Source organism: Haliotis rubra, unplaced genomic scaffold (assembly GCF_003918875.1).
Source record: "Haliotis rubra isolate DU_JTF1 unplaced genomic scaffold, ASM391887v1 Scf234, whole genome shotgun sequence".
NCBI classification, from domain to species: domain Eukaryota; kingdom Metazoa; phylum Mollusca; class Gastropoda; order Lepetellida; family Haliotidae; genus Haliotis; species Haliotis rubra.
In genome coordinates, this window is record NW_025766381.1 from 9,836 (window position 1) to 22,061 (window position 12,226).

At 40.7% G+C, this 12,226-nt stretch overlaps 1 protein-coding gene across 2 annotated transcripts in view; it reads right to left on the reverse strand.

Annotated features, from left to right (window-relative positions):
• Window positions 1-12,226, reverse strand: part of LOC124278258 (protein mono-ADP-ribosyltransferase PARP9-like) — a 98,558-nt gene continuing 86,332 nt past the window's right edge. For both annotated transcript variants that reach the window (XM_046713976.1, XM_046713977.1), the window contains exons 4-5: window positions 769-1,276; window positions 1-342 (exon numbers count right to left, since the gene is read on the reverse strand). In XM_046713976.1, the coding sequence (XP_046569932.1) occupies window positions 116-342; window positions 769-1,276 (735 nt within the window). In that variant the 3' untranslated portion in view covers window positions 1-115. The remainder of the gene's footprint in view (window positions 343-768; window positions 1,277-12,226) is intronic.

Genomic DNA, 12,226 nt, shown 5'->3' on the forward strand with positions numbered 1-12,226 from the left:
TCACTCACTCTTGTTTGAAGTAGTTCTGATGTCCACAGGCCAATATGAAATCCCTCCAGAGGGGCACGAGTCGGTATTTGGCTTGTCCCTAAATAAGTCGAGTTAGTCACGAATGTCAGTGTTTCATGTATTGCTTCATAAATCTTTCCTCATCAGGTCTTGGTGTGATCGTTGAAAGCTTGGATTGAGAGAATGTTGTGGCTATCATATGAACTATGCTTTCACTCTTATCAACAAAGTGAACTTCTGTCAAGCATCTCTTGCTGCCCGTCCACATACCAAATAGTTTTGTTGCTCTCACATATGCATTACAGCACCTTTGCTTTGGTACACAAAATATACCTACAAGAAAAGAAAAACCATGTAGTAATGTGACCTGGTGGTCAAATCATCTAACAGGAACACTGTATACACAGCAATATATGCAGTAACGTTATCATTTTCTTTCAACAGTATAAAACAGAATATGTTTACATTATGGTATGGTGTGCTTAAAGCAAGAGTTCTTTCTGTATAAATTAGTAAGTCCTCCATTCATCAGTTGCTCAAATGGACCAAATATTGATCAAGATATTAGTTAATATGGTTTCATAATGGTTGTAGCAATATTCCAGCAATATCTTAATGGGGACACACCAGTATTACCAATGCTTGGACAACTAGGTAATATCCTACCATCCCCATCCTACATATTCTTGAACATATATAAAAATGTTCATGTGACATGTCAATAGTTCCACCATCCTCATCAACACCAATTGGACTGACCTGAACTTATTGCTGGTATTGCCACTATGGCAGCTCCTGCATTAGTAGCTTCAATAAGGCATCGCAGGATGGTCTTGCACAGGTCATCTTCACACTTCATCTTGTCATAATCCTTATAGTCATTCCAGGCTGGTCCAACTGCATGGAGTACCATCCTACAAGGCATTCTGCCTGCTGTTGTTCTTACCACACCAGATACAGGGATGGGGCCATTGTTGTGAACATACCGTCTTCCTTCATCATCTAAAGCATCCCCAGCAGCATCATGTATAGCTCTGGAAACTCCACTTCCATGACCCAGATGTCTGTTTGCAGCATTGACAATTGCATCAATCTTCAGTGTTGTTATGTCTGCTGAGTAAACAAGGACGCTGACAGAACCGACTTTGAATACCTGATTAACTGGTTGATCTATCCTTCGCTCGGGTGTAGATGAGTGTTCAAGATGATTCCCAGCGAAGAAGTGTTTGAGCGTATCAGCTAAAGAATGGGTAGTATTCCTTGATAACTGTAAAGGAATGAAACAGTAAGGACTTAGTAATTACAGACTTTGTATCCATAAAGTATCAACTATAAAAAATGACCACAATTCTAACAAAACTATTTGTCAGATGATGACAAATCCTTCCTGGCTCAAACAAATTTGTTTGATTTATATTCTTACGGCACTTACAATAGAGAAATGTTCCAATTTGATTAGCACAAACCCTACCAAATCTCATTCTTATTAATCAGACAATATCAGAAAAAGGTATTCAAGAGCATGATAAACGTTCAGAGTCAAGGTTTCCAGGGATCAAGGGTCCCTGTAGTCCATCATAAGAAAGAACCACGTCTTTGAAGAGCATTCAATCCATAAAATGCAAAACTCTGGTAAATGAGGCACAAATTTCATTGGCCAATGTGAAGCTTTTCATTGGTGGACAGTTTGTGTTTGAACTTGTTTCGCTATTTTCTATCATATGAAGAGGAACAGGATGAAAAATACTACTTTTACTGATAAAGATGAATGTCGACCTGGAAGTTTCTTCTGGATAAGAATATAACAGTTGTCAAACCAATATAGTTTTGTTGTCTTTTGAGAATATCAAAGAACTACAGGGCACGGGCTTAAACATTGTTTGAAAGAAATGATCATATAAATATCATGGTTTCTTCAATTCATAATTTCACTAGAGCCTCTTCAACCTTTAACACACAACAGATGTTTATACAAAAAATAAGGTAGAAGTGTCTCAAAGCTATTTCTTCATATGCCAGTTGAGGGACAGAACATGTTGGCTCTATATCATAATCCTTTAGAGACCGTTAATTGTAATCGTAGAAAAAAACCCCACATCGACTATCAGTATTCATGAAAACAAACTGATACTATAAAGTATCACTGTCTATATACTAGTATACTAGACTGTGATTGTCATGGATTCTATTAAGTTAAAGTAAATTATAATTCAGAGTTTTGGCAAAATCATCTGTGATCCAATTTGACAGACTGCATCAACTCACCATTATTTACAACAGATTTACAAATAGATTGGTTCTGTTATTGAGATGATTATTACCTTTCAGGGAATTGATAATCCATCCTAACAAGCTATACTTTGACTCATTAAAATGTCAACATCGAAAGATAGTTATCATTGTGAAAAGGCCTAGGAACACCAACTCTATCATTGCTGTAAATTCCGTATTTGACTGCAATAACACAAATTCAAATTATCCTAAATACAAAGTCTTATTTTTAATAAATATCCTCCCCACACCAATTCTATTATCTTAGAGCTGTTCTGTGCACAGAAAGGCAAACCTCACTCCTTTCATTCCAACATCCATCAACAAGAGATCGTTGATTAGGAAGGGGAACTGTTGATGTAATCAAGGTGGCACTTATGAATCTTGTTCCTCTATTACACCATTTCCCAAAAAGAAGGCGGGTTCTACTTTGATGCTCTCCCTGTATAGTTGACAGTAATCTAATTTACTGCTTCAGATCCTCAGGAGATGACTTTCAAGCATTCACCTAAAGAGGACTTGAAAATCGGGCAGTGAGTGAGATAATCAGACAATATGTGACACCCCATTTATTATATCATTGTGTTGATACCTCAATAATAACATCCTTATGTGGCTGTTATTCTCATAAAGATTGTCTTTAACTAGACTTCAGGCATCATTTCACTGAAAATTTATTATTGTGATATCACTTCTGGTCTTTTTCTACAAATATCATACATCACTTCCCGTCCTTTGTCATAATATTTTCTCTTTTCACAAACATCTTCTGTTCCTTTATTGTTATATATGGTGTCCCTTCAATGTCCTTCTCTACCAATCTGACATCATTTCCCGTTAATGTAACAATTTTCTTCCTTTGATGAGCAATTCCCAATCTTGTATGCCTTATAATTAAACTTTTAATGTGATCACACCACAATATCAATCTCTTAATGATCAATATGTTTCACTAAAAGCTAATGATTAAAGCTGTACCACGATCTATAGGTGGTTGTGGAAACCCTCACAGCTGCACCTGACTCCCACATCCTGACTTTGTACCAAATGGGGAAAAACCCACTTTGACCTGACAATGGCCTGAGCTGTGTCCATGAGAACACGCCTTGTTATCTGGTTATAAGTCACAGTAAAAGTAGGTAAAGAGTGAGGTGGGTGAGTGAGTGAGTTCAGTTTCACGCCGCACTCAGCAATATTCCAGCTACATGGTGGCGGTCTGTAAGTAATAGAGTCTGGACCATACAATCCAGTGACAGCGTGAGCATCAATCTAGGCAATTGGGATACGATGACAAGTGTGAACCAAGTCAGCGAGTGTGACCACCTGATCCCGTTAGTCACCTCTTACAAGCATGGGTTACTGAAGACCAATTCTAATCCTGATCTGCACAGGTCAGTACTTTTAGATGTTGTGGGAACCATTCTGACATCCTGTAATTACTTGTTATAATTATAAAGACTGTGATGCGAAGTTGTAGTCAGGACCCCAATGCCATGGGCGTGGCATCAGCCTGAAATAGGCCTGTTAGTTACTTGATACTAGTGTGGACTTAAACTGATGACACTTTAGTGAGTTTTCTGGAACGTTTTACAAGATAGGTAAGTACAACATATGTTATATTTGGGATTACACTTTCTTGTGACACTACAGATTCTAGTGTTTTTGGTTGGGTTGAGTCCATACAGGATTCGAACTCACACCCTCAGAGTCGGGCACCTAATCGCCAGTAAACAAAGTCAGCCATTTAACCCACTCAGCTACCATGGCTTCCACAAAATTGGAAGTCAGAGAAAACTGGTGGTCTTGACCACGGAATTTGTGTACCCCTCTGAAAAGTGTAAATTGGCACGGCTCCCAAGTCTAGAATGACAGAGCATGCACGGGACATGATAAATGCTCAAGATGATCTGTCATAGATCTAAGTGCTGATAAAGTGAAATACCTGTGACGTACAGGACCAGTAATCATGGACTGGTTCCCAACCACAACACAGAGAAAAAGTGGCTTCCTGATATTTATAGTCAGTAGGACCTGAGTACACCAATGTGTGCAGTTCAGAGATCCACTTGTTATTATCAAAAAGCTTTTGTGATTCTTGGATTAAAGTGGCCTTTATTTAAAAGGTTCAAGTTCACCTAGGTGTGTAGATCGATAGTTTACTGATAAACTGGATTCAGGTATAGTGAACATCTTTCAAGAGGAAAGAATGCATAAATCTGTTTAGTATTTGGTGGTTACAAATGGCTAATCAATCTTTCTGAAAAACAAAAGAGGGACAGATTGATAAAACTATGTTCAAGTTCAGTTTGTGTATAATAATAATAATGTTAATTTAAGGCATTAATGCAAGTGTGCCTGGGCAAAAGTCTCTCCCTAAACACACCCTGCAGAGCATGTCCAGAAGCAAACCCACAAACATTCACAAGAGCAATTTCTCTCCGTGCCATGTCGGTATTTTATTTGCATGGGTTACAATGGTTTAATCATTCCACTGCCACTATGTTACAAAAAACTATTACAGATTGTCAGAGATGGCAAATTATTGGTATGCATAACTTCAGTATGTCTTTTACAGCAATTGGTCGGCATTGAATATCCCCTCAAAGTTGTCATTCGATCATCAACAACAAGCACGTTTGGCGTGTTGGTTACCATGGCAACTCTGGAATCTGAGATCTTGGTGAAGAATACATAGGTCTGATAAAAGCGCCTTACTTCTTCATGTAACAGATGGATGCTACAGAGTTTGAAAGCAGTGAAATAAAGCATTTGCTGTTTCAGTGACAGATTTTTATTCAGAATAATACAGTTGTAATAGGCGCCTCCGCTGAGCGAGGTCACCCAGTGACAGTAAAGGTTCATATATGTCATGGTTCGATGTTGTTATTTAACGCTCTCCGTTGTGGACTTTTGCGTTGTGTATTTTTAATTAGATGTTAATCTGGGTACCCTGGAGAGCGGAACCTTTCATGGACCTTATTTCAGGTTCTATGGTTTGTTCAAGTCATTGTAAAGATTCTTCCCAAAATAAGAACAAAGTTCAGATTTTGCCAAATAAATACAGTTTATTAATTAATAAAAACAAACTAAGCCAAACTTAACAAAATAAATAGAAGCCAGCATCACACACTCTCACAACTAGCAGTCTATAAGACCCAAAGAAAAAGAAAGTCCTAACTAATTTATTCCCCTACATACAAAGCCTACTCTAATCCTATCGTTTCCCCAACCCACTAAATGTTCTCCTACTCTACATGCAAAATAATACTATATAAAACCTAGGGAAAAGGAGGAAGACCTCCCGACTTACTGTTCGGTCAGGATGTCCTGAAGCAAGCGACTTCTCTGAGCGTTACAGGCCCTAAATACTCCAGCGCTAACCTTTGACCCGGGAAAAGTAGCCTAACTCCCATTGGCCCGCAATGGAGTCAGCCGACCAATCACGACAGCTCTACCATACCGCACTCGGAATGCAAACAGAATACACACCCGGGCCACGGCAATCCGAACACGGCATGGCAGCGCATGCCGTGACTGTCATCTGTCCGGGAAAGGAATAATTCCAACGGAATTTTACAGCCAAACGAAGGTAAAAGTGGAATTTTATTAACTACAAGCAACCTCTGAGAAATCCCTTACTCCCGGAAACTGCTACGTAAAACTTCCCACTAAATATATATATATTCCAACCCCAATAATGTGAAAAAGAAAATAACTTCTATTCCCAACAAAACCCATTTTCCTACATTCCTCCCCCTTAAGAGTAAAATTCCCAATTTTATTCCCATATTTTCTTTCACACACACATTCACACCTACAATAAATTACAACAAACAAAATGTGACAAATACAATAGAAATAATGCGACATTTACAATATAAATTTAATCACTGCCCAGTGCAGCCATAGCCTCCAGCTCTTCTTCCTCTCTCTTCCTCCCTGGACCTTCTTCGGGAAGGGAGGCGATGACGCCCTCGTGGCTTCCTCCTTCCGAAGCCGTAGCCTCCGTGGAGAGAGACTCTTCTCAAATGCGGCTTCGGGAGTCTTGGCAGGACATAAGGGCCAGGGTCAAAAAGAACTGTCTGTTGGCGACCTCTAGCTTAGTGATGGTGACATCTCCTGAATTACTGTGTGATCTAGCGTGCCATCGTGCCGAAGAAAGTTTAGCAAATTCACGGGAACATCGGGAGCATCGATGACATGTAATTTTAGGCTTATGCTTTCTAAGCCAGTGGTCCACGAACTTTGCCATATTTATGAAAGACATGTACCCCACATCTGGGGACTGGACAAGGCATTCCGCTGCAGGCCAAATCGGTCTCTCACCATCTAGGAAGTCTTGTACCTCCTCTTCAGAGACCATAATTTCGAGCGTTTCCATCGCTGAAAGCGAGAAAAGGAAGGATACTTCCCAATAAGCAGATTAACAAGCAAAAACGAAGCAAAGCAAAGAAACAAGCATCAACAACTAAACAACTCAAACACGTTTTAAGAATTTATTTGGCAAAACCAAAACAACATACTGTAACCGCTATATATATATGTCTTGCATATACATCTGTATACCCTGAAGGGTTCTCCTCCTTTCCCCATAGTACAAAACCTAGCTTGGTGAATACACAACCTTCGGCTTTACTGCCCTGCCTACCTCTGAAAGGTACGTACTGGTGATTTCATTTCAGATGCCTTGTCAAGAGTGATTGCACCCTCATCAGACCCTCCTCCTCATCCCTGGAAAACGACACAACTGGATTTGTGTCGTCCAGTGTCTTAGACAGAGATAACTCTGTATCCCTTAGCCAGTTCAAAGGAGCAGGTTGACCTTCAAAGGCTTCAAATGATCAACGTGGACGTTTGATACAGGTGAATTTTGTCTCTTCTGTATTCCATACGTTACTTCAGAGATTTTCCTGATAACCAGGTATGGACTCATCCCAACCAAGACCTACCTTTCGATTGGCCTTGGGAGGATACCATCTCAAACAAAATCTCCAATTTGAAATGATCGAACTTTCAATCCATGGTCATAATTTCGCTTCTGTGTTGCAGCAGCAACACCCAACTAATCAGAAGCAAATTGAAAAATCTTCTGAAAAACATCCTGTAACCATTGAACATATGCAACAGGACACAGTGGATACTGAACACCTGGAGGATGACCCACCATCACGTCAAGAGGCAGCTGAATTTCCCTACCTAACATCATCAGGTTAGAAGTACAATTGGTGCTCTTGTGTTCACTAGCCCTATAAGCCATAAGGAGATATGGTAAGTGGTCGTCCCAGTCTAATGGTTCCTGATGGACATAAATTGAAAGCATCTGCTTCAAAGTACGGTTGAAACGTTCTACCAATCCATCAGACTGTGGTCGGTAAGGAGTCGTACGGGTTTTTCCACACCTAACAAATCACAGATACCTGCAAAACAAGTGTGACTCAAATTCCCACCTTGATCGGTATGAATCTGTTCTGGACAACCAAATCTACACAATACCTCGGTGACTAGCTTATCTGCAACAGTAAGGGCTGTATGATCTCTAATAGCAAATGCCTCTTTCCATTTAGTGAAATAGTCCCCTACAACCATGATGTATCTATTACCATTCCGGGTAACTGAGTAAAGGACCCACAATATCAATTGCCAAACATTGCCATGGATGTCGGACCTGAGACTGCCTCAACTTGGACTTGCCTTTACCTGGAGGCCAGGCTCTTTGCAGCGAGCACAGAACAAACATGACTTACACCACAACACAATGTCTTTTGACATATTTGGCCAATAAAAATCTTGACTTGATAGCAGATAATGTTTTGTCTCGACCAAAATGACCAGCACATCGTTTCACGTAACTGTTCAAAAATACTATTTCGAACAAGTGATGGAGCAATCAGTGTCAACTGTTTATCAAAATATCAGACTCTGATATTCGATACAACAATCCATTTTCCACAACCAAACTATCCCACCTGACCCACACCCAGAGTCTTTTGCCTCTGTTGACCACTCAGTAATATCCCCTCCCTAACTGGACACTGCAATCCTTCCCTCATCAGTTTTCAAGACAGGGGCAATACCTGGATCTGCTAATTGACCTTCTAACAGCTCGTCCCTAGTCCAAACCGGTATCCAGTTAGGTGTACTAAAAGTGGGAGACCAACTCCAGAATCAGACAGGATGTTCCCATCGGTTGACACATCTAAACCTGCTGCACTATCGTCATGTAAGAGGTGATACTCTAACTAATTCTGTATTCTGGGCCCAACACCCTGAACAAACTGGCTTAACACTATTCCTCCTGTCACCATTGCAGTCTGACACTGTCTAAGGCCTACACTTCCTTTAACGTATTTCCTAGATGAAACCATCAAAGTATTAAGATGTTTCGTTAGACGATACTGAATCTGGAAGTTATAAGTCCAATGATGCTTAACGGCATCGAGCTTGTGAATTCCTTCTGGATCTTTGAAATTTTCAACTTCGAACAACGGAGCATGATCAGTCCTTAGCGAAACTTTTCCCAAACAAGTAGTGTCGAAAAGATTTCAAAATGTGACAACTGCCAACAACTCCCCTTTTGTGGTACAATAATTCTCTGTGCTGACCCAGAGTTTTACTGGCATAGGCAAGTACTTTTCTTCACCATCCTGAATCTGTGAAAGAACAGCTCCCATACCAAAGTTTTTTACATCAGCATCAGTATCCAAAATAAACTTTATCCCTCATCTTTTGGAAATGCTAAATTACCGGAGAGTCACAAGACACTTTTTTCAACTGGTTGAATGCTTCCTGACATGGCTCTGTCCATACAAAAGGAACACCTTTTCGTGTTAGTCTAACCAAGTGGAAATGCAAATGAGAGAAGGTCTGACACAAAATGCCTGTAATATCCCACCAGACCTAAAAAACTTCTGAACTTTCAGTACGACTTTCCGAATTACATGGCAGGTTCGATAGAGACTTTGATTCTTTACCAGGATTACATCTGGATCCCTTCTTCTGACACAATGTGACCTTAGAAAAGCTAACTTCCTGTTTTGAAAGAGTGTAGCACTTTCTTAGGCTTCAACTTGAGATTTGCATGACGTAACTGTGTGAACCAACCTCAGATTTAGTAGTAAAGCATCACTGAAATCTGACCCAAAACAATAACGTCATCGAAGGTAACACAGGCATTTCTTCCACCTAAGTTTCCAAGAACTTTGTCCATCAACTCTCAAATGTAGTTGGTGCATACGGATTAAACCAAACGGCATGACATTGAAATGGTACAACCCCATATGCGTGGGTAAACGTGCTCTTTGTGCTTATCCCTTGATCCATCTTTACTTGCCAATACTCCACTGAGCTTAAGTCCAGCGATGCTGAACCACTTGAACCTCCCCAGAGTCCTCGAGGAGTCCCATCAATACGAGGTAAAGGATACGCGTCCCTTTGTACCTGACAGAGTTTAACTTTCTCAAGTCCACACACAAAATCTACAACTGCTGTCCTTCTCTTAGTCACCAAGCAAACCTGAGCTGACCACGGACTATCACTTGTGGGCTCTATGACTTCCATGTTTCCAACATTTTGTCTACTCTATCCTCTATCACCTGTTTCCTACTCAAAGGCACTTCTTCTAGCAGGAAGCTTAATGGGAACGCTCCAGGAGGTTCTCATCCTATGAGCTTCCTTACAATGGTTTGTCCTAATCTCCCGTCCTCACCAATAAAATAGTCCTCAAACTCAGAAAATCCAAGTGAGTCAGGAAGCCTGTCTTTGTTCAACCGAAAGGGTTTCTGAACTTTATCAATCAAAAGGCTGCAAGTGAGAAGCCAAGTTCCTGTTTGACTGTTTCAACTTTGACGTTTTGACACTCAACCACCTGTCTAATGAGCACTGATGTTACCTTCGCTAACTAAATGATGAGCTGTTCAATGATACTCCCTGTTACTGAGGTTTAAGAAACTTCGAAACCACAACCTCATCATCGCTGGAATGCTTCAAAACTAAACCCTAGCTACAAAAGACTCCTACTACGCAGCTGGGTTATTTTGATTCTAATCAAACCATGTTCATATGAAAAGGGACCTACCATTTTACGCCTCAATAAATCTTCTGCACCTTCAGGAACAAATAACTTGTCCTGCACAAGAATACGAGAACAGCTGTATGTTTTCTCTGACTTTGCCGAAGCTTGGGCTTACCCCTGTGAACCTACTAAGCACCTTCTTTCTTGATCTTGATTTCACAATCATACGTCTTCAAAGAAATCCATACCAATGATACTACTCAAATGTCCTAGGTCTGCAACCACAAACCTTGCACAACCAGCTCTTGCAACAGTTTACTCAAATGTTGCTGACCATACACATTAACAGGAGTACCACCGGCTGTGAACTTGTCCTATCAACGAACTCAAAGTGGAATCACTGAGACCCAACTTGAAATCCATATGACAGTATTGAAACAGTAGAACATGTATGCCACAAGTACTGGAACACATATTCTGAAGCTCAATATCCGAGAAAAGATTACGAGATTTACCACTAGTACTAGCACGCAATACTACTGGCTCTCGCATATTTGAACACATTTCTCCAACATGTGATGACATCTTCCCCTGCAGTGACAACTTTCAGTCGGCCTAACATTCTGTCTTGACACTGGCTGGAATCTCGGCCTCGATCCCAGCCTGACTTAGTTTCCATTTGGTTTTGCTGCAGCAGGTCCAGGTAAGTCTAACTTTGCTAGATGTGGACATTTATCTCTCATATGTCCAGGATCCCGACAAACATAACACCTAAGTTTCCTGGGCCTCTGCAACGATTTAGCGAATATTTCTAAACGCTGATCTATCAACTTGACAACAGCATCCACAGTCAAACCCTCATTTGACACACTGGTTCGAAACCTAGCAATCCGCTCACACGTTTCGTGTTTCCTGCTTTTTGTCCCTCAACTGCCTCAAACTCTACACCATGAGCAATTGCTTCCTCTAATGTTTGGGGATGCAAACGCAATGTGTTTCTTCATATTGAAATTCAACAACCCTGTCAAAACTGGTCGATGACATGTGGCTCCAAGCGAAACAAAGGTGGCATCTGGATACGCCAAAAGTGCCAATCTCCGCAACTGGTAACCATAGTCAGCCACTGACTCATCCTTGCCCTGTCTAAGGTTCCCTAAACTCAGTCCGAAAAGCTACACCTCTTTCTCTAGGATTGAACCTCTGAGTTAGTACACCTTTAATTGCACTGTAATCACTCAACTGTAATAGCGTAAGGCTACTGAGAAGCTTTTGAGCTGTACCACGTAAACACATAGTTAACTGTTGTGCTTTTTCTCCACTAGACCACCCATTCCATGCAGCAACTTGTTCAAAATGAACAAGAAAATCGGGCCATTCAACTTTTTACCGTCAAAAGTATCCAGTCTAACTTCACGATGGGTAGGTTTCGTGTCACGAATGGTTGCACAAATGAGCTATCCCCATCACTATGATAAACCCTATCACCTGTCCAGTTAGAATCCATCAAAGAAGTATTCGACATCGGACCAGGAACCAACCCTGCTGCTGAAGGTGCCCTCTGATTGTATCTACAGAATTCATTCTGCCTATCAAAAAGTGTCTATCTACAAATGGAACACCAAAAATGTACAGAGCGTCTATCCTGTCTATCGCTTCTACCATAAGTAGACTCCTTGCTGAAAATTCAGCATTGCTTCATTCACAGATGATGGAATACCTATTATCTCACTATTACCGGCTTGTGTACTGACACTTGGGAGTGGATGAGATGAACCAATGTTTTCAACTGAACGACAAACATTAGGTGTAGAGGTTGCAAATCCCACTTGACATAAATCTGACAAGTCAATAAGAGCATGATCCAGATTATCTGGAGGGACTCAACCTGATCATGTGCCCTGGAAAATAAATCATGTGTCTCCCCTGATTCCATTT